Genomic DNA, 26,279 nt, shown 5'->3' with positions numbered 1-26,279 from the left:
ACTATCAAAGCAAACCTGGGCTTCCAGAACACCTCAGCAGTGCCACAGGCTGATCACCTACATGCCACGCCCCATTGATGAAGTTATTTGTTCCCAGCCCAGACCAAGTATTGAGTGCGTAAATTAACATACTTTTCAGATGGTCGACATTTCTATATTATGAATCCTTTTTGAGTGGTCTCATATATTTCATGAGCTGTATGCCATAATCGTCAAGATCAAAACAAAAAAAGGTTTAAATATTTCACTTTATGCTAAAATAATCTAGAATCTATTAAAGTTTCACTTTTTGAATTATATCAAGGAAGAAAATTAACTAAATTTTTGTATTGATCTGTACATCTAAATCTGACACAGATGCTTTCCTGGGTTGAATGGGTTAAATGAAAACAACATTCAGAAACCCAATACAGGGCCTGAAATTATTTTTTCAAGATGGAGGGGGAATTCCCCCTTTCACTATGGGGCGGATACTATTATTATTCTTTTCAAGTTGAACATTTTCTAAAAGATGACAGCCTGTCACACAGATCAAACGAATAATCAATAATACTGAGGTAGTGCCTGCATTTGAGTTTCAATGTTTTTGTTTTAAGTTGGTACATACATTTTGCTATTACATATAATAATATTTAGTACAAGTTGCACTCAATTTAAATCTAAAATCTAAAAGCACCAGTAATATACTGTATGTGCCACTGTATAGGGTGTATGTTGTAGTCATGACCAGTTTAAATCTTACAATTTATACCAATAGTGTACTGACACAAAAACACTGATTGAAGAGCATACAAAGAAATAATTAAAACAAAAGACATGCACACTGTATCAGACTGCAGAACAGGCATATATATATACACATATAGAATAAATAAAGGTTTATACCCAGGTAGTGGCCCTGCCAGTATTCTGCATAAAACCATCTACTGAGCCAACATTTCTTACAGTCTGACTCACTCAAGCCACACTAGCCCTGTCATAGTAACCGTGACATGATCAATAAAAGCCTTGCCACAGGGCTCATAGAAAAGGCCTGAGCGAGTGCGTCAACCCAGCCCAGGGCAAAACTTCTCACCCACATTCAGTGAACACTTGGGAGCCCATTCACTGCCAGGCCCATTCACTCAAAGTCAAAGTCCAGGCATCTCTTCTATTGGTAAGACCCTAAAAAGCACATGCACCCACATTGATTGCCATGAAAGGACAGGCTAGACAGCATCACATCATGGCTGATTGGATGGCATAACTCTAGGACACAAATAGGCTAACTTGTTGGTACTGTAGACATTTCCCCACAGATGACATAACAATTTCTACATCTGAAACCATATAAGGAGAGGGGGCGGGATTAATGGACTTTGACGTCAAAGTCCAGGGGCCAATCCCAGCACTTTTTTAGCCTAATTATTCAGAAAACCCCAGACCACAGAAAATCTAAGTTGAGGCTTTTTTGGGTGTAATAGAGGTAAAAATTATAAAAAATAATGAAAATGATTGTCATGAAACCTTTAACAATTTCAAACAGTGCCCTTTGATGGGCTCAAGTAGTGACTAGGGATGTTAATAATTAATCGATGAATTGCCGAACTCATTCAGTGCCACTCGACGTCTAAGACGTCCGTTGTATCATAAGCCCTGTGCCACTGGACGTCTAAGACGTCCAAATAAAACGGACAAAAAATTCAGAACCCAAGATATCATGATTTGAAAATGTTCTGCTCCATTCACTTCTTGTTTAACTTCTTACTGAAAAAGGCTGTATCTCGGCTCCTAAGCACTTTTCTTTTACAATTAATTTTGGCTCTGGCACTCAGAGCCTAACTGCCAGAAATAAGTCAGGCACTGAATGAGTTAAGAATGTACCCGATTAAATGTATTGATTTTCAATGAATTGATTTATTTTTTATTTTTTACATTCCTCGGTTCTGATTTCCAACCGTCTACGCTGTCATCTGCCAGCCCAGGGCTAGGACCAACATTATGTAGTCACAGCCAGCTCGATCGTCTAACAAGCCTAAACATATCATTCACATTCATCAGGAAAGCAGTGGACATTGACATGACAGTCTTTGAAACAGGGATGTTTACCGAGAGCAATGTGTGTGTGGAACACAGGAACGCTCACCCCAAAACACACTTGCCCCGGTTCAAATCCGAGGACCTCGGAAGGGCCGCCAACAGGTATTCCTAAACGTAACCTCAGTAAAATGGGGGCAAGTGTGTTTTGGGGCGAGTGTTCCGGTTACCTAGCCATTGAGCGGCGTGCACGGTGACGCAAGCCTCTCGTCTATTTAACGAGCTAAAACCCATACTATAACTATGACTAAAACATATACATTCCACGTTCATATGACAGACTAGAAAAAGTGCGGTCTCCGCCAGGTCCGGTAGGTTGTTGTGGGCCAGCAATGTTGATGGAATATGAAAAATCAAACAGATCCGTCTTGATCACATGACTATAGAGATCATGTGTACCAATTTGCGTGATGTTTGAATAAAATCTGAAGGAGTACTATCGGCCTCCTGGTGGTGCTATAAAAGGCAGTTGTGAAAAATGCAGGGCAAAGGTTTTTCCTAAGCCTATGGGGAGTGCGCGTACAAAGTTTTAAGCAGATCGGTGCAGTTATAGGTAAAAACGCGAATCGGCCTGTTATAGCGCCACCATGAGGCTGATTTAAAAAAATTCAAGTGGCATTTCTTTGACGGCCTAGTGGGAATGTGCGTGCAAAACTTCACAAATTGCAAACTGCGTTCATGATTTGATGCTTTTTTTTCTACAAATGGAACAGTCCTGCAAACTTTGTGAGCCAATCTTAGCCAATGTATTGTAGTATTTTAATACTGTATGTGGAGACTGCATATGGAAATTAACTTGTAGCTAAATCCGGCATGTTTACATGAGATCATGATCAGCTGATTGAATTCACATTCATGTATTGAATGTTCATTGTCCCGTCTAAATAAACAAATAAAGTAAAGTAGGTGGACAACTATACACTATTGCAGAGTTAAAGTGACATTGCTGGTAGGACAGCAGTGGGCCGTCGCCCTTAAGTTAGTAGTGTCACAGCCTAGCCTGGTTCCAGACGAATCTGCCTTTGCAAAATTGCATCGCACTTTAGCCCTCGGCAGATTAGGTCTGGCCCCCCTCAATAGAGATTTCATTTCTCTCCCTCCGAAGTTGTGAGGGACCAATCAGGGCCCAGTATCCAAATGTGGGCGGGCTTATCACCTTATTTGGAGCAATGACGTACAATGCAGCAGACTCATTTTCAGTTTTTCACAACAAAGATGGACGTGTGTTAAGAATAGTTTCATCTGGTTACCAGACTAAATACGAGTGGAGCTAGCTTTCGTTGTTTACTATTTCAGCACCGGCGCTTGTGTGTGACGTAGCAGGAAGCACTGCTCTGATTGGTTTTAGGTCTAACCAATAGAGTCCATTTGGATCTTTTTGTAACCGCCCCTTGGAAAAAAATCTATCGTTGATAGGGACCAGACTACTATCAACGCGAGGCTAGTCACAGCCATGACAGCAATGGTACAAAAAAAGGCATAATAATAACAATCAAATAAAGTGTTTTAGTATTCGGTTTTCAGCAGTTTGAGTGTTCACTTATTTTCGGTTTCAGACAAGAATTTTCCTTTTGGTCTAAAAAAAACCGCCGCTTATCAATTAATAGATGATTGATTGCTAAGGTTATCAACTATCAATTAATGAATAAATCAATAATTTGCATCCCTAGTAGTGACATTTCTGGCACCTGTTGACCTACAAAACTATAAAATAACAAAATAAGAAATAAGTTAAGGCTCAAACTTTGCAAGCAATTCCCGTTTACAGTAATTTGCATTAAGAAATTTTGGGGTGCACCTAAATGAAAACGTTAGGTGCACCAGTGCAACAACTGTAAAGAGTTAGTCTGTAGCCCTGGAGTAACATGCATTCCTTTGAAAACCTTTAGTAATCACAAGTGAAACCATTCAATCCAAAAACTGTCAAAATGTTTTAATGGCTGTGGCTTATTTTTTCACTTATTTGCTGAAACCAAATCAAACACTGTTCTGTTAGCTGACTACATCCACACTGTGCTCTATTAGCGACATGATAATTATCGGTCAGCTAATGATATGTAGAGGGTGGTGCAGCTAAAGCAGTAAGTATTTAGCTAATAATGACATTGTGATCAGAAACCTGTCAGCAGCCATGGTGCATTTTGTATTATTATGGTGTAAAACTTTAAACTGTTGCTTTGTGTGCCTCAATATTTGTGGAATTATCTCGGAGTATAGAAGTGCTATGCTGCCTCTGAATACATCTCGTTAATGTTGCTTTAAGCTGAGACAACATGTTGCGGAAGAGGTAAAGAAAAGAAAAGAAAAAAATACTTAAAAGGACCAATGCACCGAGACTGTACTGGTTAGAAAGAAAACTGGAAAATGTATGTGGCAATAATGAATGACTTCATGAACAGGCATTAACAAATGCTGGTCTGCTATAAAATAAATTGTTTCAAACTTTGAAGCCTGTCATTGGTTCAGTGACTGATTTTACATCTTTGCTTGTTTAAATTAGTATTTTATGACCATACAGATCTACAACAATATTTCCCTATTATATTGTGAATATGAATCCAGTTAATAAAATGTACAAATGAGGGTTAGTGCAACAAACATAAAAACAGACAAAGGCCAGAAAGTCATGAAAATAAATTAAAGCATCTTCCTATAATTTGACAAACCTTTGTGGCTGTCATGAGAGTAGAAATGTGTGCCCGGTTCTCCTCAGTGGCTGGAGCAATTGATCTTAATTTGCACACAGCCATTGACCATTACCATCCGAACGCAACTGCGAAGCCCGCGACAGGACGCACAATAACCCCACCTTTGCAACTACTTTCGCCTGCGCACTTCACCGGGTATGGTCTAGTTTAAGTAATTCAATATTAAGAATCCTACTTGAGATATGTTCAAGGTTATTTTATATCATCACCGTTATCATCAAGGCCAAAACAACTGGCCAAGAATTGTGGTAAGCACAACTTTTTTAGTCCTCTGTGTGAGCTGCTTTCTCTTGATATGTTGAAATGTCACTTACCAGTCTAAACCACAAAGCATGTCACTGAGGCTATCATTGATTTATTTACGATGCATCAACATACCAAACTTGTACGACTATTTAGAAAATCATCCAAATGGGACATTTAAGGATCTGACGCACTCACTCTTAAACATCAGACCCACGTTTACTGTCATCAAGACCTAGTATAGACAAGAGATCTGTACGAAAATAGGTGCATTGAATGTGAACAGTTGAAGCAGATACAGTGCGGTTGCGCAGCGTTGATTGAACTCACCTTCCAGTAGTCAGACTGTAAACTGTAGTACCTCTGGTATGCAGATAATGCTGAGAGAAATGGGGAGATGGAAAAAAGAACATGATACAGAAAGAGAGAAGGCAACAGAGGAAGATGGGTGCAGTTAGTCACAATGTCAAATGCCCTACATATTTAAAATCAGCTGTGCCTGAGCAGTGCCCAGTTACTGTATTGCCGGTCTCATACAGAATAGTTTTTCCATTATCAGATTTTCTATACAGTCATAAAGCATTGTACTGATAAGTGGACAATACTTTGTCTGCAGGCTCTATGTTAAAACAATGCCTGACAATAAGTGTGCAAGATATAGACAGGGAAAGAGAGAGAGAGAGACTCACCTTTTGGATAGTCCTCCAGTAGGAGGTTGAAGTGACCCAGCTGACAGAACATCTCTGTGTCCACTTTTCCCTCTGCTTTCAGGATGAGAGCATCATAGCAGCTGACAGCCTAGAAGAGGGTAAACAGCATAGTGGGGTTAAAGTAGGGTGAGCATATTTTTTACCAAAAAAAAAAAAAAAAAAAAAAAAAAAATGTGGGGTTGGAACTGAAAAACGGGAGGGATTTTGAGACCAATTTACAGAAAACCCCAGATTTGATGTGAAAGCCTGAGTGTTCAAACTGGGGTATTTTGGGGGATAGAAGAGAGGTAGGGGAGACCAAAAACACACAAAAAATAAGAAAGTTCAAATTCATGGTGTAGTCCCTTTAAACGAATGTACACATTCACGCACACCAATTCATGCACGTAAACATGATAAACATCTATGGAACAGCTGAAAACAGACATCATTGATTGTGGCAAAAACGTGGACAATATTTGGAAGTTAATGTTGAAAATCGGGACATGTTTATGTTTTAGAGATATTTTTCGGGACTCAAACTGGGACGTCTGGTCACTTTAGGTAGAGGGGAGTCTGAAGATAGTTTTTTATATTAGGCTTGTGGCAAATACAATACATAATTTAAAACTTTTTTTTATTGAATGCAGTATATCAATATCATAGAATATCAACAAATTGTTGTTATATATTTATTGATAATTATATTAATATCAGGCTCCAATACAATTCTTTAAGGGAATCATTTAAGTATTAGAAAATCCTAACACGTCGTTTTCTGGAAAAGAAATATACATGCATTTAGAGATAAACAAACATTTTATATTGGAAAATATCAGTATCGGTTTTTATTTAGACTTGTTGCATTTATGAATGAATCCAGTGGGGCAGTGATACTCAAACTCAGGCCCGCGGGCCAATCAATCAATCAATCAACAACAAAAAAACATCTGTCTGTCATTTAATATCACTATGAATTGACTACAAAGGACCCCAATTGAAACAAGCCGTATAGGCTTTTTTTTTTTTTATATCCTATTTAGTTAGTGTGGTTGCCCGAATGGGCAACCAGACTATTGTTTTACAGAAACTTTATTCTTTCTATGTTTCTAGATAAACTTTTTTTCTATTCGCTACTCCTCCCAGTTTATTTTTCCCAATTTAGTGCCATATGTCAAAATGACCGGCTTCACCGGGAATCGTGTGCTTGTATTTTGCTAAGAGATTGGTTGCATAGTTTTATTGATATTGATTTATTAGTGCATTAAATGTCCCCATCCACTTTAATGGAAAAGTGAAAAAACTCAAATTCAAGTATTTTTTGCTCTGAAACCGTAAGAGCTATAGTTACCAGATTTGGTGGGGAGGTTCATGATTTAGTCCGAAATTATTTTTAAAAAAAACATTACACCAGTCGGCCTCATGGTGGCGCTACAACAGCCCACTTTACGTTTTGGCCTATAACTCTTGAACCGTAGGTCCTAGAATAAAAATCTTCAAAACACACTTTTAGCTCCTCCTCCCACATATTTTCTCCAAATTTCACAAAAATCAGTACACATTATCTCTGGACCCATGCGATAATCTGGAGCGAAACAGAATTTTGATAGTCCATACCGTTCGTCCGTAAATGGCTTCCAAAGTTAGCGGAAGGGGCCCGTTTTACAAAAAAGGCCACAAATCACTAACGAAACGTCCAGTCAATCCCAAATTTGAGTCACATGTTGAGGGTGGTTTACTCAACGAATCCCCAAAAGTATTTCCACTTTGACCCATAGGGGGCGCCACAAATGCACAAAACGTAACCGTTTGATGCAAAAATATGATTTTTGGGGGGGATCAATCCTCTCAAAATGAAATAAAAGTGATATCAGGAGTGACGTGACAATATGATTGGCCCGTTACATTTGTGGGAGGGGCCTATTTCCTAAAATCAAAACGGCATGTATCACGAAGGCAGGATCCGATCGACACCCGATTCGAATGGCACGTCACGCGGCCTCCGACGGTATTCCTCCCAGCGTATTCCCCGAGTCCCGGCGGCAGCGACCCGCGACTCGCGTCGGTGCAACCACACTTTGCAATTGCCCTGAATTGCGACGCGTCTAGTTGACCTTGTATTTGAACTGTACTTTCATGTGCTTTTTTCTGTAAACTTTTAAATAAAGTATTCAATCAATCAAACAAGTTTTTGTCGCATTCCGAAGACAATAATTTGATGACCGGCAGTGGTTCCGGTAGGAGACACAAAGAGTCTCCTTTGTGTCTCCTACCGGAATTATCAGATTATTGGCTTAGGAATGCGACAAAACCATATCCATGAATTCAAGTCTCCATGGGGTGACTAATTGATAGAAAAAAATGTATTTATTTCGGTGAACTGTCCCTTTAATGTTGGCATTTTATCAACTGGCCCCTGGCCCCTTGCCATTTTTGTAATGCGGCCCAAAGGTTCAGCTATTTGAGTATCCCTACAGTGGGGCATCACAATAAAATGAGGCATAATGTATTAATTCCACGACAGGAGATATGTGATGTTATGTGCCATTAGTTTTGGTGAAAAAAGCCTGCATATATATCGGAAATTAAGAGTCGGACAATATTGGAAAATCGGATTTCGGCCATGCCTACTTGTAGTATATATTTACATGTCATATGTTCTAATGAAAAAGAAAAAAAAAGATCACAAACCAGTACTTTTTATCATGTTTTATTGACTACTTTGCACTTTTGTGAATTCATTCTCTTGACTACATTTGCGTCAGTCTTTCAGTTTTTCACCTCGGCCAATGCATTTCTACAACGTGTACCTTCCATCCTGCTCTCTGTGAATCTAGTAAGAAAGCCAAGTTACAAATGGTTGGGGTGTAATGTGGCGATTGAAAAGAGTAGTTTCAAATCAAACATTATATTACCGTTATTCCATGATTTATCATGGTGGATGAAGGCCTAAGCGATTGCCCTGTCAGAATGTGTTTAAGCAGGGAGGTTATGCAGCAGCGTGGCAAATGTATTAATATTAAAGCTATAGGTGAGGTTGTGCCATAACTATAAATTATTGGAATCAATGTATTAATAAGGCCTGCAGCGGTTGACATTAAGGTCTCAGAGGCACTTGCCCGTCGGGCAAGTACAGGTCATGTTCTACATGCCCAAAGGTCACGCCTACCTGCCCGAAAAGCACATTTTCCATAATAAAATGATAGGTAAAATTTTCATGTGAAATCCAATCTTTAACTGCCGAGTGGCGACAGTCACTTTGAAAAAAACAGAATGGGTGCAACTGCTAGTTGTAAAAAGGTAGCATTGTTGTTCTTAAATAGCTAATAATATTTAATAAAGACGGAACTCACTTGCCCGTCGGGCAACCTGAAAGCAAACTCCACTTGCCCGAATTATTTATTTACTTGCCACAAGCAGTCGGGCAACCGTTAGTGTCAACCCCTGGGCCTGGGTTGAAAAACAATGAAACCAAAGGATCACCAGCACTCACTTCAAGCCTTGCTCAGTGTGTAATTTTGCAGTTACTTCGAAAAACAATGATCCTTTAGACATAGGCTAGACATAGGCTAATCCATTATGCGCTTTGTTGAAGATCAGCCAGGGACAAATGGCCCAATCAAATACCATTTTCATGAAGATGTCCAAGTGACAATCCTAGTAACTCAACCAGTCATTGCAACATAGTCAGTGTCTACCAAATTACAATGTTATGGATTTGAATCCAATCCATCTCAATGCAGAAATTTGGGATAAAACAAATAATAAAATATTTTATATATATACAAAATATGTATATATATATATGTAAAATGTATACGCTTTAACGTAACCTTATTATTACATCCATTAGCTGAGGTAGAGGTTTATGGCAGAATATGATGAGTTAAGGGATTTTGACAAAAACTGTAAACTAATGCCCTACCACTGGATTTTTTCCCCCCTCCCATCCTAGCATGTTTTGCATTGGACTAGTCATTCAGAATTTAAATAACGGCTAAACAAATCACTCCATACTGCTATCAGTATGGAGTGAAACGGAGAAAGAGAGATGGAACAAATGTTTAACTATGGTTACCATGGCAGAACTATAGAATAAGACATTAATTTGATGGGCAGGGAACACAAGCTCCTCCAATGTAGCAGACAACATCTCTGAGTCAGTACTAAGTAGGTTTATTTTCTGCTGACTGGAGCACCATCTTCAAGCAATCGTGGGCCATGTTTGTTAAGCTTGCTCAGCTATGTCATTCCCGGTGGTGATTAGAAGGACACTGTGTCAACTGCATTCAAATTATTCACCAATAAATGTATGAAGATAATGCTAGGAAGCAAAGTCTAACTGGATAAAAAAAAGAATCAGCCATTTGTAAGACCTCAGGTGTAGGTAGTAAAAGACCCTTTCATCATTCAAAGACCTATCATTCTAAGAGGGATTGTACATATTTTATATCGAAAACATTTGCATTGCATGGAAGTAGCTCAAGTGAGCTTTTTCTTTACGAGACAGACTATAACCTAGGCGTTTGTAACTTAACATTAGAGCATTATTACTACATTCACATAATTTTCTCCCAGTAATTAGCCAATGACAAAAACACAAAAAGCTTGAATTAAGAACACAGTCATGGACAAGTTACTGGGACGTGAAATCGTTCTGCTTGCCCATACTGTGAAGTTACCCCATTGGATCAGCACAGGCCCAGCAACACATTCTACTGAGCACTCTACAGGGACAAGGTATGATCAGAAAAACTTAACCCAACTATGAATAATACCCTCACGGTCATTGGTAAAATGAATAGTGTTAGTGGTAACCTGCAATATCTAGGTTTGCATGATACCATAATAGTATTAGTACTCCTGTCTCATAAAGTTGCAACATTCAGAAACAGGAAATAGCATTAAGTTTGATCTATGTATTAAAAATAAATAAATATATATAGATTAAATATATGAATTTAGTCCAGAGAGTGGGGAGAATCTTGTGGTTGCTGTATAATAGGGCTGATAGGTGTCTGCCCCCCTGTGAAAGGATCTTGTGAGAAAATCCAGTTATGCTTATGAAGGGCCTGACTTAACTTAGTTCTAGCAAAATTTAGAGCATGCAGGACAGCAGAAACCAGAAGAACCCTATGCAGAACTGACTCAGAGCAGGACTAGGCCAGGGCTGAAAGTACGCCCCAACAACAATGAAACAGGCTAAAGCCACAACTCCAATATAACGAGAAGCCACATGTTGATGTCACGTACACTAAACAGAGGTAGTCTTTACACACAGACTCGTTCTAAACGCCATAGCAACAGTGGGCGCACAATTTAATTTGCACCGTCTAGTCAGTCTCTCAGCAATCTACTTTAATGTAACAGTTTTTGGTTAATTTAGCCCCGTTATTGTAGTTTCGTCTTTTTGTCTTCCTTTTACGTGTGCAGACTGGTTAGCCTAGCGGTGGCAGCTATCTAGCAGCTAGCTAACTAGGCTAGGTATTTTTCTGCCTACCCCGCCATCTTGGGCCGAGCTAAGCAGCCATTATTTTGCTAACCTACAACTAAAAACGTTCGCCTGTTTATCTGACCATTAACAATCTCGTTTATTCAGAAACACTTGGTTAATGTTGGCGACGTGTTCGTTAAATTGAGCAAAACTGTGGGACGGTTGGGCTTAATTTATAGTTCGTCGCACGAGAATAGTCGTTCCGTCAATGTTGTCGACAAAAATGACGTATTTTCAACTGGAAAAGTAGCGACGCGAGTCGCGTCAACACTTTAACCGGTTGAAAATACGTTATTTTTATCGAGCGAAAGGCCCGTGCAACGAGTATAAATGCAGCAAAAGTGGGCTGACGTACGAGCCTATAAACTCTGGCCGTCGTATTGTCGCTTGGACTCAGAGAGGATGGACAGATGGCACCGGTGGAACAAACAGTCCCGTGCCAATGCAATTTGTCGCCTTCCAACATTGTTGAAGAAATATACAATCACTCTTAATTCAGAATATGTTCAATTACGCCTGCGTGGTACACGTACATCACGTACATAATATAATGTTCCTTTCATATAGATAATATATAGATATATAGTTACGTTCTCATTGGGAGTCATTGGGTTACAATGGCTGCTTCAATATTTCAACAAATGTAGCAGCAAGCACAGTAATAATACTGTAAAATCGACTTCCTCCGTTACAATTATCACGAAAGGTTATGCTGATTGTAGTGGAGACATTGCAGATGACGTTTCATTTTAAAAGTCAATACATTGTTATCACCCAACTCGTTGCCTTACGAAACCTGGTGCCACTAGTGAATTAAACAGGGTGGGGATTATTTTCGTTTAGCCATTTAACTATGGAATATAAGTGCCAGCCTGTATCTAACTAGTATGTATACATAAACAATATAGAGATTACGACACAGTTGTAACGCTGCCCAGTGCCAATGCACAGGTTGCTTGCCCAATGCATCGATCATCTGAAGCAGTCCTACTGCCAAAGCAATCGGTCTGATTCAGCATGAAAGTTGGTGAAATTGGTGCTTGTGTAAAGTGGTGGCCAGGCATAACTAGCGTGCCGTTTGAGAGATCTGTGCCACTCATTCCAGGTGGGATTTGCACAAATCAGAGGAGATAACGGAGAGCTGCGACTGACTGTGATCCTATTCAGTGGCATACCTTTAACAGCAAGGCCTTCGTTCTGGCGCCATCTTCATGAAGCCTCTGAAATCCAAACAGTGAACTGCAAGTAGAGGACAGACAACACAGGCGGTTCCGTATTACTTGAGGGGCATTCGTGTATATGTTTTAAACTGCGGCGTGGGAGAAATACAATATATTTAAAAAATAGAACGGGTAGACTGCTTGGATTACGTATAATCTAACCTGTCAATTCCGGCCAAGCTCTCTCTCTCTTGCGCTGTTAGCTTTGGAAAGTCCTCTTCGATTTCATTCGCTTTTCCCGACGCCATTTTCTTCTCCTCATCACCAGCAGCGCCGAGACTCCGAGCAGCAGCGGAGGCAGCGGCGGTGAGCGACACTCCGCACGATTTCATGGAAATGCAACGGGGCAACGGCCGACGAGGTCCACCAAAATGCAAAAACAACCAAAGTGCAGCACCTTATCCAGGACTGAAGTGGGGCGTAGCGTAATTGTTGCCAAATCCTCAAGGAAATGATCCCTTCAAATTATCTTCCACACACCTCATTGTACACCAAAACATAGCGTGTATTCCAATGCCAACGTATGCATGAAGTTGATGGAAAGTTGGGTTTTACGATGGGGTGTTATTTGATAATGTCGCAAACTTCCCCAACCATCAGCTCAAAGTTGTTGTAATTGTGTCACATAGGCAAACGCACGCCGCCACCGTCGGCACGCCCTCTGGTCTCCTTTGACCAATGGACGGTCATCGTGGGGAGTCACGTGACTGATTTGTCTTGAGTGTTTATTGCACGCGCGCGAGCACGCGCGCGCACACACTCTCACACCGAGGAGGAGGGACATCGAGATCTACCTCAAACGCTGCGATTGGTTTTTCCATTCTGTTATGATTACGTAACTGCGCTTTGGAGCAGCTCATTGGTCGAAGTAACAGTCACTTACAGTATATTTGCCTTTGGGAGGAAAGGGCTGTCAAGGATTACGTTTGCAATTTAACAGATCTGCAAACCCACATTGCGTCTAGTTGCGCTTGTTTACACATGATTTGCAGAATACGCAGTTATATACAATTTTTATGTTATATGTAGTATATTTTGTATCTTACCCGTATTATTTGGATTTCTTTTAGGATTTCTGTGTTATGGTTTATCCTTTGCCATTATGTTTGGCCAACTGTTTCACTTGTTACATTTGACTGTTTGGTTACTTAATATACTATGCAGAATGTCATTTTATTTTAGAAAACATTTTATTTATTTTGCTGCATCTTTTCAACTCCAATGCTACACCATATACTATACATCATTGTTGTTTCCTTATGTGATTAAATTGATACATTGCAGAAGTCTCCTGTGTTGTTTACAATGCTTTCTGCTTGATCACACACATTTGTTTATTCAACATAGTAAGAGGTATGTATGTCTGGTGGACACATGTCACAACATTTGCCCGTGGCAATTCTTCAGATATGAGAGATTTTATCAAGAAAACCAGAGGTCACTTTCTAGTTTGATTGGAGTACCAGAAACCCCACTGCCAGAGACTACTGGGCTGTAAATCTGCCATCGCTGTCAGACCATCAGGAATTGATAGAGACTGTCACCCTGCTTGGACAGGCAGGGATAAAATATGAGACATAAACAGGATCAAATCAAGCACCAGGCCTAACTGAATACAGCAGTCACTGCCCCCAAAATGATTCAGACTCCAGTTGAATATGAACCAAATGTCTGTATGTAACCTGACTTAAGTTAAATCAATTAGCAATGTCTAACAAGAAGAGCAAATTGAAACATCTCTTGTCAGTGGAAATGCGTGGCTAGGGACTTGGGTCTAAGTTTATTTCCTGTCAGCTACTGTTATGCACAAAAAACTGTTGTTATGCACAAACAACAAAGGAAATAGACTTAGACCCACACAGAATATTTATTGTCAAGTGTGAAAAGGGCTATTGTAGGATGAAAAAAAATCCACCAATAAAGAAAACGGCACTGCAAAATAATAGAGGCTAGACAGTAGAACAGATTTTTTAAATCTGAGCGTTTTTGACGTCATCAGAGCAAGTTGAGATATATTGTAGGATGCTCATTGAAATCCAGTAAAAACATTAGACAGAAGGCTGAAGAAATATAAAGTCTTATGATCTAAATAGGCCATTCTTGAAATAATTTTGCTAAGATTACTTGGGTTATTTTTTTTTTTTTTTAATACTCTGTATTTTGCAGTAGGCTACTTGTCATAATTTTCGTTGCAATAGCCTGTTTATGTTGTAATATTTGTCTTTCTTTTCTTTTCTATTCTCCGTTGCAGATGAGTTCAAAATAAAAGTTTGATATGGATTATTTTTGCAATTAGTTCTCCAGATAAGTGATTTGTCATCTAAAATTATATTTAAAGATAAAATAATACGTCTATAATTTTTGAGATTTAAAATGTTGCTTGTGTCATCTTCATCTCATGTTATACTGACTGTGTGTGTGTGTGTGTGTGTGTGTGTGTGTGTGTGTGTGTGTGTGTGTGTGTGTGTGTGTGTGTGTGTGTGTGTGTGTGTGTGTGTGTGTGTGCGTGCGCGCGCGTGCGTGTGTGTGTGTGTGTGTGTGTGTGTGTTTGGTTTTAAATCGACACACATCTCATTTTTAAAATGACGTTGAACGTGCAGTGCTGCTGATGAGCCAGTGGGACAGCAGAGGGCTGACTAGACTAGTACTTTCCAAAATGGCGAACCGCGACAAGGGTAAGTTACAAACTAATAACAACGTTGTATTTGAGCTATTTAGTACGAGCATAGGTCTGAATCTAACATGTACACACAGCTACACATACACGTTTGTGCAATTAGCGTTCGTCTGAGTATTTTTTATAAGTCTAAATCACGTCAACCCTGTGAAGTGGTCATGCTATTGTTGAGGCGGACTAACTCGAACACTGTTTCATTATCACTGGCCTCATGACATTGTATGAGATTCTGAAAACGACGCAAATGACAATGTTTAAGTTACTGCCACCCCTGGACCGGGCGGAATGTCGTTAAATTAAGCCAGTTAACAGTCTGACTTGTCATTGTAGCCGTTAGTGCTGGGCCTACATTTCCCTTATGACGGTATGTTTTCCTCATGGCTATTTTATATTCCTATTCAGTTCAAGAGATTGAAGAGGAGATTTATGACAAGGTCGTAGATCTGACAGAATATGCCAAACGTCAGCGATGGTATAACCGCCTCTTCGGGAACAACTCCGGACCCATAGCGGAGAAATACAACGTGGGAACACAGTTAGCCCTGGGGGGAGTCAGTGGATGGTAAATAGTCTGTGTCACTGTGGTGAAAAGTAACTAATTACATTTACTCAAGTACTGTACATAAGTGCAATGTTGAGGCACTTTTACTTTACTTGAGTATTTCCAATTTTCAATACTTTTACTTCTACTCCTGTACATCTCAGAGGCAAATATTGCACCTTTACTCCACTACAATTATTTGAAAACTTTAGCTGATGCATGTGTTGTGAGCTTGTAGATCTGCTATTTCCAAAGGCTTTTAATACATTTTATACATATGATACCTTGTGAAATGGGACATAATGAGTACTTTTACTTTTGGTACTTTAAGTATATTTTAATGCCAATGCTTTTGTACTTTTACTCAAGTAAATGTTGATTACCGGACTTTAACTTACAGAGTATTTCTACATTGCAGTATTGATATTTTTACTTAAGTAAAAAAAAAAGTAGTGCTTTTTCCACCACTGCTGTGTCATTACCTTTCCAAGGACACTTTGTTCCCTTTTTTCATTGTGTCTTACTCTGATGGGTAACTTCCAATTTTAGGTGTGCAGGATATCTGTGTCAGAAGGTTGGCAAGATTGCGGCTACAGCTGTGGGAGGAGGCCTTCTGCTGTTACAGGTATTACTGGCAGTGGCAGTCACAAAAGGTTTAGGCCACATATTTCAATAAATCATTTGTTTTGTTTCACTTCTCGCTTCTCCTCTCCTCTGTTCCAGATAGCCAATAATAGTGGTTATATCGAAGTGGACTGGAAGCGAGTGGAGAAGGATGTCAATAAAGCCAAGAAACAGCTGAAGAAGGGTACTAATAAAGCCGTCCCAGAGCTAAACTCATTTGTTGACAAGGTGAGTCCAGAGGTGTCATGCTTATGTTTCTCAGAATTTACTCACCCTAACTCAGACTGAGTTAGTGGTGGTTAGAAATGGATATGGGTTTGGATAACCAAGTCTAATGTTGACTTGATAATGTCAGAGTCAGCCACTAGCCGCAATCAACTTCGGGGCTATCCAACCTCTAAGTTGCAAATTGCAATACACTCCATTGACAGCCCCAGCACCATTAATCTGACTGTATTAAATGACGATAAACTCACCAATATTTCACCTCTACAACAGCTTTGGATGTCCTCTTTGTCTCTGTCAACGCTTTGTTTAAAACAATCCACTGTTGTTATGAGCAATGTTCTGTCAATAAGCTCTGTGCTGAATCTTTTTGTTTCGTGAATGTCTGTCAATGGAGTGCAGGATAGGCTGTAAGTTGCTTGCGGCAAGTTAGCTACATGCTTGGAACGGCTCCAGTTCTATTCCTTAAGGAGACTGTGTCTTGCCCCCTCTTCTGCCCTTAGCTGCCTGCCTCGTCACTCCCTCCTAAATTAAAGGGGGGGGAAATGCCTAAAATGCTGACATATTCACCGTACTAAAGTAATGTCTGAAGTAGTAGAAGATGTATTTTTGACATGTGCTGTGAGTTATAGCTAAGTCCCCTTTAGTGTATACACCAGTAAAACAACATCAGTTATATGTCACTGAAAACACATTTTGAATTCTGTGTGCATCCTTGGATAGAGTGAGGATATTCTTGGTTTTAAGACATCAGTGAATTTAGTCATTATTATTACATAATCGCTTGATCGCAATGATTTGAGCCAATCACACTTATATAGCATGATTGTTAGAATTGTTTCCATTAATTTGTATAAAAACGGCTGGATGAAATGACCAGAAATGTCATTATTAGTGCCACTAATAAAAAAAAAAAAGATAAATGAATAGCAAAAATAGAAGACCTGCAAGCTCACAACACGTCACCATGCGATGCATTGTGAGATTGTAGATACATTTTTGATAAATTATACAATTAATAAGGATATGGCCATAATAATTAATAATACGTATAATATAATAAATCTGCTGCCGTGCCAATCAAGCAAGGTATTGGAAACTTAGTCATGCATAGCCAGACAACTATTCCACAATCTCCGAATGCTATATAGCGTCTGGAACTACACCTCCCGAAAGCTGAGAACGGAAGCTGCCATCTATTCGTCCTTTTTGTTCACAGAAAAAAATGTCCATTTCTGATATTAAGCAGCCAGCTATTAGCTTTGATTGTTTTGATTTATATTAGGAAAAAATTGCGTCACTGTAAAGACGAAACGGAAGCGGGGGGTCACATCCGCTTTATCCTCTAATCACTTTTCAGAGCTTCCGTGCTCCAGACTGTATGACGGAAGCATTTGAAAATTGTGGGAGGCAACAGTCTGGCTCGGGAGACTATGGGAAACTGAACCTGAAATGGTTATGCCATCTGGCAATGGGATTACACATGGGATGCACAGATACTATTTTATTATGTATAAACAGGTACAGTGTCCAAAATACACTAATCCCTTGACCCGCATCACCCACCCACACACACACACAAAGCACCCCCCAGCCTTAAACACATTCACATGATACAGCATTTATGACCAACAACCCCACCCCCACAACTCACACCATAGTATACAGCAACACTACACACATACACAGACTAACTTAAGGTCTGGGAAAAACATACACTCAGTCACAGAGGATGTTCAAATTTAGTAGAGCCTTGGATTGTATAGCTACCTGGCCATAAGTCAAAATGATAAGATCTCGGGTGGCGCAGGGTTAAAGTGCCTGCCTGAGGGGCACGGTGGCACAGTCGGAAAAATGGGTTTAATATATAATTGGCTTCTCTAAATGTAAACAAAAAAGGTTCAAATAGTCATCTTTATCAGTTGTTTCATTATTGGGAAACAGGGAATCCTCTTCATTCACTGCAGGACGATACAGGTTTCAAAACCAAGCTTCTCAGCACATAAACCAATGAAAACAAAACCGATTACTCCCATAAAACAACAAGACAAGGGTGAAAGTGAAATGTCTCAATCCTTGAATAATCCAGTGGATTGCCGATTTTGGTGAAACAATGCATGGATGGATCTTCTTCAAATTAAATCGGTGTTATATCATGAATAGTGTCATTTCGCTTTCAACAGGAGATTATTTTGGTTTTGGAATCTTATTTTTCTCCAGATGAGTGGGTAACATCCAAATGGTTTCAGTGGAGCAGGAATATCTACTATATTGTACCTATATGCCTTCTTTTCTTTTTCAGTCCCAAGAGTTTGTGAAGAAGAACATTATGGTCACCAGTGGATTCATCGGAGGCTTCCTGCTTGGCCTGGCATCTTAGAGGGTCTCAAATGAAGTGTCTGCATATCTTTTGTTCTAAAGAAAGAACAAATAAAAAGCAATACATTGTGGCTGTCGATTGCAAGCAACCAGTTTCAGAGTAGCCTGTAGTTTGTGTGTCTACATAAGTGGCACATACTTTTATTGTCTACCTTAATGCTGAGAATGTTAAATGGGCTATTGATAAACGAGAATAGCCCTCTAATTCAAAATCATCGACAAGACCGTTACACTGTAACAAGGATCTTCCCAAGTTCCCACTATGCACTGAAGTGGTATAATAATACAATAACACTCCCAATGCTCAAGAGTACAGTTTTATTTTTCATTAGGGCAACATCCAAATATTAAAAAAAATGCTGCACTTTGTATATGTTGTTATGTAAAACTAATTAATAATGGAGTCTAAGAAATGTTTGCACTATTATTGCCGGAACTTAAAAATTATATTATTACATTGCTGGAACTGGTTTGGTATATGTAAGTTCACCTCATGCTGTATGTGTGACGGTGTCCATGGGATTCCCTAAGTGTCACTCAGTGTTACATTGCTTAATGCTGGGTCAAATCAATCATTTTCAGAGTTGAGACTTCAGAGTTGAGACTTGAATTGTATTCTATGAAGTGCTGATAAACAGAGTGTTGGCCTTTCGTATGAGGTGTGATAAATGGAAATTATTTTAGCCTCCAATGCTTTCTTCTAAAGGAAGGCTTAGCCAATTTTTTTTTTTTAGCATAAGATATTGATGCTTTAGTTGGTTGTGGTTGCTGTTGTATTTTATATATATAACACTGTCGAATGAATAAAAGTTTTCAATGCAGCACATGCATTAATGCATTAATTTCGAACTGTTTGTTATTGCTGACCAAACTGCTATATAACATACTCTGATGTTATTGATTGTGTGTGTGTGTGTGTGTGTGTGTGTGTGTGTGTGTGTGTGTAAGACAAAAATCTATAATATTTAAATATATAGCAAGTGATAGAAAAAATGATAGACTATTGTTTATTTATTAATGACTTAATTGATAATACTAACTGGTTAGCCATTTAGTAGTCTCTCTCGAGACATCGACACAGCTCAATGCGTTCGACACGTGAAGATGGACGTTGCTAGGAAACGCACGCAAACATGGCACGTAGCCTATTTCAAAACTACCCTGAAGTAGGCCTAGTACGAGACTACATTTGCTGATCGCTACTGATATGGCGTTGCCATTTCTACCTGGGAATTCCCGCAACAAAAATGTAAGTGATAAACCGTTGTATCAACGCAGATTGGGTATGAGATATGATAGCTGCTGCTAGGCTATGTTTTGACGAGGTGGGGTGAGGTTGAGAATAATATGCTTGCTACGATCATGCAGTGGTGGGAAAAAGTACAAAAATGTTCTATTTAAGTAAAAGTATCAATACTGTAATGTAGAAATACTCGGAAATCTAAATTTACTTGAGTAAAGAACAAAAGTAATGGCATCAAAATGTACTTAAAGTACCAAAAGTAGGAAGTAGCCTACTATATGCAGATTCAATGTCCCATTTTAAAAATTATAAAAATTCTTTTGAAAATAGATCTACAAACTCGCAATGTGTCTCATGAGCTTGTAATTCGGCTATTTTCCTATATGTATACAGAGCTGAAGTGGTTATGTATGCTTTGTAATAATAATAAAAAGTAACTAAAGTTGTCAAATAATTGTAGTGGAGTAAAAGTATAATATTTGCCTCTTAGATGCAGTGGAGTAGAAGTAAAAGTAAACTGAATATTGGAAATACTCCAGTGAAGTAAAAGAATACCTCAAAATTGTACTTAAGAACAGTACTTGAGTAAATGTACTTAGTTACTTTACACCACTGCGATCATGATAGCACAAAGTGCTACAGCAATTAAAGTAACACAGATAATCATTACACAGTAGTAGCCTTTTTTAACAAATATCTTATTGTATAACGTAATAGGCTATTAATATTACGGCCATGATTGTGTTTCTTAGAATCACGTTATAAAGTAGGCTAATAAATACAGTTCATTGTATGCATGTTGAGATGTCATAGCCTACTTGTGTGTTTCTTTTGTACAACAATCTACTTGGATTTATGAGTAGCCTGCCATGCATCAAGACTAGACGTAATTATGTAAAACATGTTTTAAAATGCTTGCATATGCATTACTTAGGCTAAATCTAAAACTAGAACTATAACTAAAAGACTATCATTCCTACACTCTCTAGTTGGGGAAGGAGAGATTCCACAAGTCTCAACATTTTGACTACACCAATGGTGTCCCTATGCTGGTGGGGTCTGAGAAGCCAGGAATCGGAGGAGAGTTGTTGGTTGGCCAGAAGATCCTACCAAAGTATTCCATCTACCCAAAAGTAGAGGGTAGTGCTCTCCCATCCTGGGTGGCCTTTGACAAGCAGGTGAACTCTTAATGAGCAGAAATTTCCCATGCTGATTTTGATCATATTTCTGACTTTGATCATATTGCTGACATTGAGCAATATTTGTAGTAGGTACACTAATAACAGCATTTTCCCCCCTCCATGAAGAGAACACAAGATGACATTGAAAACCATTTGTCAGTCAAGTAGTGTTTTATTGAAACAAATGTTGGCACATCCTATGACCCCTCTGGTCTGTGGGCTACCTTATCCACATGAACCCTAACGTCCCTATTCTGGGTTGAGCATTTGGCAAAAATAGCAGATCTACAAGATCTTGTAAATCGGCTATTTTCCACTGGGAGAGTCCGGTCAACTAAGTATATAGAGTTTACGTGGTTAACAATAAAGCTAATGCATAGTCGGTTACATGTTTCATTTTACTCTGGCAATAGATGAATTTGTCTCATGCCCAGCCACCCGTGTATATTGTAGGTTCTGTGCTTTGAAGCGTACTTCCAGGAGGCTGTGCTTCAGAAACGGGAGGAGACATACCGCATCAGGAAGTGTAAGATCTACTTCTACCTGGAGGATGACACCATACAGGTGGTGGAACCAGAGTACAAAAACAGTGGCATTCCTCAAGGTAAAATGGGCTATTTTACCTCACCCACTAGTATGGCCAAAGTCTTGTAAAAGCAGCACATATAGAATGTTTGGATGCTTAAAGATGAATTTCACTACTCCTCTATACCCACTTTCTGTTGCTTTACTTCCAAGCTGATAAAAGTGCCAGTTGCACCAATTCAAGGATACCATGCTGGACAATACTCTCCAGAGATATGCTTGCTTACAACTGTGCTCTTGATCCCTGTGACAGGAACACTCATTCGTCGCCACCGCATTCCACTGCCACCCCCAGACGACAACATGTTCTACAACGTGCACCATTTCAACGTTAACCAACAGATGGTGCTGTACTCGCGCACCTTCACCATAACTGACTGTGACCCTTTCACCAGGAACTTTATCACCAAGCTGGGAGTACGCCTAAATGCCCCTGCCTCAGTTCCCCCAGACCCTTACAGCAACCTACGAGAACAGGTAGGCAGAGAGGGAGAGAAAGTGAGACATCAGACATGAATATCGGCATACTCAGTCATTCTTATGACACCCTAATGGGGGCATGGAGCACTTCCAACGATTCTGTGCATACATTTTCATTCTGTGTGTGTCTCCACCCAGATGCTAAAGAGTATGAAGCCACTGAGGCCGTACCAGAGGCAGGACACATTGAGGCAGTTCCTAGAGAATGATCGCAACGTCCTGTGCTTCTACTGCTTCTGGGATGACACAGAGAGCATGTTCGGGGACCCACGCGAGCTCACGCTGCACTACTTCCTGGCGGATGACACCATAGAGATACGAGAGGTCATCTACCCAAACTCGGGCCGAGACGCCACGGCCAAGTTCCTGCACCGTAGCAAATTGCCCAAGGTGAGCTTGGAGATAATGACCTCAAATGGGGTACCCTAACCCACGTGGTAGTCTGTCCCTTCTTAAAAAATCTCACTGGAAGTGGTGACAGTAAAAACTGATGACAAAAGAATGGAGGCAGTGAAGAGTTGTGAGAATTTCTTTTTTGTGATTTAAATATTCAGAAATTCTTCTCTAGCAGGATTTGCTTTTTTAACATTCATATTACAAATATTAGAGGCTGGTGTTGCTTCCCTTTCTGCTTGGACGAGTTAATTCTCTTCCTCCCATCCCCGCTTTCACTGAGCTCTCATCCACTCTGACATGGCTGCCGAAGCATCCCTCCTCCCTCGAGCATTTTGGCTTTACCCTTCAGTTACTGTCCAGAGCACTCATTCATCGTGAAATACAGCCAGGCCTCAATCATCCCTCTTGTAATTTGTGTGTGTGTGACCGTGCGTGCGTGCGTGCGTGCGTGCGTGCGTGCGTGCGTGCGTGCGTGCGTGCGTGCGCGTGCGTGCGTGAGTGTGTGTGCCTGCCTTTTATTAAATGTCAGCCCAAAAGGTTGAGCTGGCTGTTCCATCCAATGGGAAAGCATCACATCCCTACAAACAAATTAAATTTGTCCTTCAAGACAAACCACTGCTATAATTTGTTTGTCTTTATCTGTCTTTCTCTCCCCTCCCTGTATTCCCTCTGAAGTGTCAGATCAGACTACCTTTGAAGTGTATGAATGAATAAAATTGTGCATGCCTTTATGTTGCACGTTGAATCGTGCTGTGGATATTACCTTGTTTCATGTGTGATCTTATCCGTTGCGCTTTATGTAACCATTTCGACATGGTTTCTCAGTGTGTTTGTTATCTCTCTGCAGCATGCTCCCACCACCATGCGGCGGCCCGGGGAGATCACAGACCGCACAGTACTCAACGTGTTTGGCCCCATGGGTCAGGGAGGACGCTACATTCTGGACAACCGCAAAGTATGTCCCGGTTGTGGCTAAAACAGAGAAAACAGATAAAAGATTTGTGCAAATGGTCTCCAACACTCACAAAAATTAAAATAAAATAAAGAATTTCATTGTCACATTGTACCTGCTACCTACAGTACCACTGAACTATGTCTGTCTGTCTTTTTGCCTGTCACTCTTTCTCTCTCTCTCTCTCTCTCTCTCTCTCTCTCTCTCTCTCTCTCTCTCTCTCTCTCTCTCTCTCTCTCTTTTTCTCTCTCTCTCTCTCTCTCTCTCTCTCTCTCTCTCTCTCTCTCTCTCTACCCTGCAGATAGGTGCTGTTCAGGAGGATTTCTATAAGGACTGTGATCTGACACTGGGAGGGGTGGTGCACGTTTGGGGCAGGAAAGTTGTCATTTGTGACTGTGACAATTTCACCAAAGAATACTACCGCACCAAATATGGCATAGGTAAGCCAGGTATCTCATTACAGTACGTACTGCGTGGCTTGACACATTTTACTTACTACTCTATTTGTTGGTGTTTTATCATTGACCACCTTGCATTTATTCTTTAGCAATAGTGCTGCAGCCATACTCCAAACATTGTACTTTACTTTTTCATTCAATGGATCCTTGGACTGAGACATAGATGCTCATGTAAATGCACTGCCAGAGCTGCAAATACACAGAGCGTTGCACAATTGTTCCCAAAAAAAAAAGAGTTGAGAATTTCTTGTATTATATACATATGACCACTTGGGGGCAGTAAGAGTATGCAGTAAAAGCCCATGCAAACTTGGAAACAACAGTCCTGCTATTATTTTGCTGTACAGTTAGTTTATCAGAGTGTTTTATGATTCTTATAAAAAATATAGATGTTATTCTTATTTGTCTCTAATCCTTGGCTGGTGTTAACATACAGTATTTCTGCAGTGTTTAACCTGGATTGTTTGGGGTTTGCAGGAGTAATGTTTTCATAACCATGACAACGGTTGCAGAATCATTCAATGCTAAAACTGCAGAACGCGTCTCGGCCAGTATTGTTACACTCAGCAGCCTAATGCTATGCTTTGGTCGCTTCAGTCCCCCCCACCCTATGAGCTCTTAACAGGGCCTGCCTTCATTGATGCACAGCCTATGTACAACCAATTCCTGTCTTCGGCCTTGACGTCCGCATGACACCAGACACCACATCACCCCCCACCACAGGTTTCTCTCCATACCTCCAGGGCTGGAGGCACGGGGGCCGCGAGAGGCACGCGGCTCCCCAGCAACAGTAACCCAAGCTGGGCCTGCCTGGTGTCTGCCACCCTGGGACAGGCAGGTTGCAGGGCTCGTTGCATTAGTCACAGTGGTGATCCAGGCGGAGCCCCCAGTGACAGGCCACTGTGATGGAGGACCCTGTCTGCCTCTCGGTGGTCAGAGGTCAGCACAGGGTAACTGTCAAACCAGGCCAGTGCGCTCCTTCACGGATGGATTACCTGCTCCCCTCACATCCCCACATCTGATTCGTTCTTCTTTCAAATGTTTTGTTTTAAAGCTGTTATCCACATAAATGCACGACTTAATTAAGACCGCTTACGAAACAGTAGAAAATTGGTTGATGGTCCTACTCTTACTCTCTGTCTCTCAGAGGACTTCAACTCGGTGCAGTACAAGGCTGCCATGGTCTCGAAGCCCCCCAGGCCTGTGCCCCCCTACAATGGCTTTGGCTCAGAAGAGGACTCATTGTGTTCCTGCCAGGGCCTGCTGCCGAGGCCCCCACAGAAAGACTTCCACAAGCTCATGGAGAAAGACAGGTTGGATGGAGTTTCCCTTAAAAAAAAACCAGTTTACGCACTGAAATGCCAAAGTACATGTGACTGTGTGTGTGTGTGTGTGTATGTGTATGTGCTAACCCCTACCCTGGTGTATATGTGTACCTCCCCAGACATGGCCTTGAGAGTAATGTGCTGCGTTTCCTCGCTAAAATGGTAACCACTGACCCCGTTGACAGAGATAGGGTGTTCATCATCTCCTTCTACCTCTGCGATGACACCTTCACTGTGTTCGAGCCCGCCCAGAAGAACTCAGGTAGGGTTGCTTGCTCGTTTCAGAGCACAGACATCCCAGGACTTCCAGGGCTTTATCTGAGATGTTTAAAATGTACAGTATCATCAAAAATATAGTTGCCAGACACAATTTTGCCTTCCAAATTTCCACAGTAATTAGATGAAAAGTTAGCCTGTTATCAATAAACCTTTCAATTGTCAGGAAGTGAGAGCAGCTTATTTTCCAGCTTATGACATTTGATATTTTTATCAGTTATCAAAGCTTGGCTTTATCCCATCGTCATGGAACGTTTTCTTGCCGGGGGAGTAAATGTTAGCTGTCAGTTAAGGTACAAAGGCAAAACCTAGATTATATTTCTTGTAGACAGTGAGGCATATTAGTGTAAGGAAGACTTGCCCTTAACCACTTGAACCCCAGCATCCAAATTCAGTTTGGAACATTAGCCAAACACAGCAGATCTACAGGCTCACAACGCGTCGCAACGGATCGGATTGGCTATTTTTGGTGAAGAGATTTGGTGTAGATGGGAAAAAGCAATCCAA

General features: G+C 40.4%; 3 protein-coding genes across 4 annotated transcripts in view; 2 read left to right on the top strand and 1 right to left on the bottom strand.

The window, feature by feature from the left end:
• kdm6a (lysine (K)-specific demethylase 6A) overlaps positions 1-13,100 on the bottom strand; it is a 60,669-nt gene extending 47,569 nt beyond the window's left edge. For both annotated transcript variants that reach the window (XM_080456939.1, XM_080456940.1), the window contains exons 1-4: positions 12,593-13,100; positions 12,386-12,449; positions 5,717-5,825; positions 5,358-5,407 (exon numbers count right to left, since the gene is read on the bottom strand). In XM_080456939.1, coding sequence (XP_080313065.1) covers positions 5,358-5,407; positions 5,717-5,825; positions 12,386-12,449; positions 12,593-12,762 — 393 coding nt within the window. In that variant the 5' untranslated portion in view covers positions 12,763-13,100. The remainder of the gene's footprint in view (positions 1-5,357; positions 5,408-5,716; positions 5,826-12,385; positions 12,450-12,592) is intronic.
• On the top strand, positions 10,419-19,706 carry fundc1 (FUN14 domain containing 1). The gene is made up of 6 exons (XM_080456949.1): positions 10,419-10,456; positions 15,031-15,105; positions 15,510-15,669; positions 16,198-16,273; positions 16,372-16,500; positions 18,800-19,706. Exons 2-6 carry the CDS (start codon positions 15,039-15,041, stop codon positions 18,875-18,877), a joined length of 510 nt encoding a protein of 169 aa, XP_080313075.1. The 5' UTR covers positions 10,419-10,456; positions 15,031-15,038; the 3' UTR covers positions 18,878-19,706.
• Positions 19,707-20,027: 321 nt separating this feature from the next.
• Positions 20,028-26,279, top strand: part of efhc2 (EF-hand domain (C-terminal) containing 2) — a gene marked incomplete at its 3' end in the record, with an annotated part of 18,446 nt that continues 12,194 nt past the window's right edge. Inside the window, exons 1-9 of the mRNA XM_080412170.1 lie at positions 20,028-20,125; positions 21,109-21,297; positions 21,754-21,904; positions 22,139-22,362; positions 22,504-22,755; positions 23,609-23,716; positions 24,015-24,153; positions 25,319-25,484; positions 25,616-25,758. Of these exons, the coding sequence (XP_080268296.1) occupies positions 20,084-20,125; positions 21,109-21,297; positions 21,754-21,904; positions 22,139-22,362; positions 22,504-22,755; positions 23,609-23,716; positions 24,015-24,153; positions 25,319-25,484; positions 25,616-25,758 (1,414 nt within the window). The 5' untranslated portion in view covers positions 20,028-20,083. The remainder of the gene's footprint in view (positions 20,126-21,108; positions 21,298-21,753; positions 21,905-22,138; positions 22,363-22,503; positions 22,756-23,608; positions 23,717-24,014; positions 24,154-25,318; positions 25,485-25,615; positions 25,759-26,279) is intronic.

Source organism: Gymnoscopelus braueri, assembly GCF_963280865.1.
Source record: "Gymnoscopelus braueri genome assembly, chromosome: 18".
NCBI lineage: Eukaryota > Metazoa > Chordata > Actinopteri > Myctophiformes > Myctophidae > Gymnoscopelus > Gymnoscopelus braueri.
This window is presented reverse-complemented; position numbering and strand designations above follow the sequence as displayed.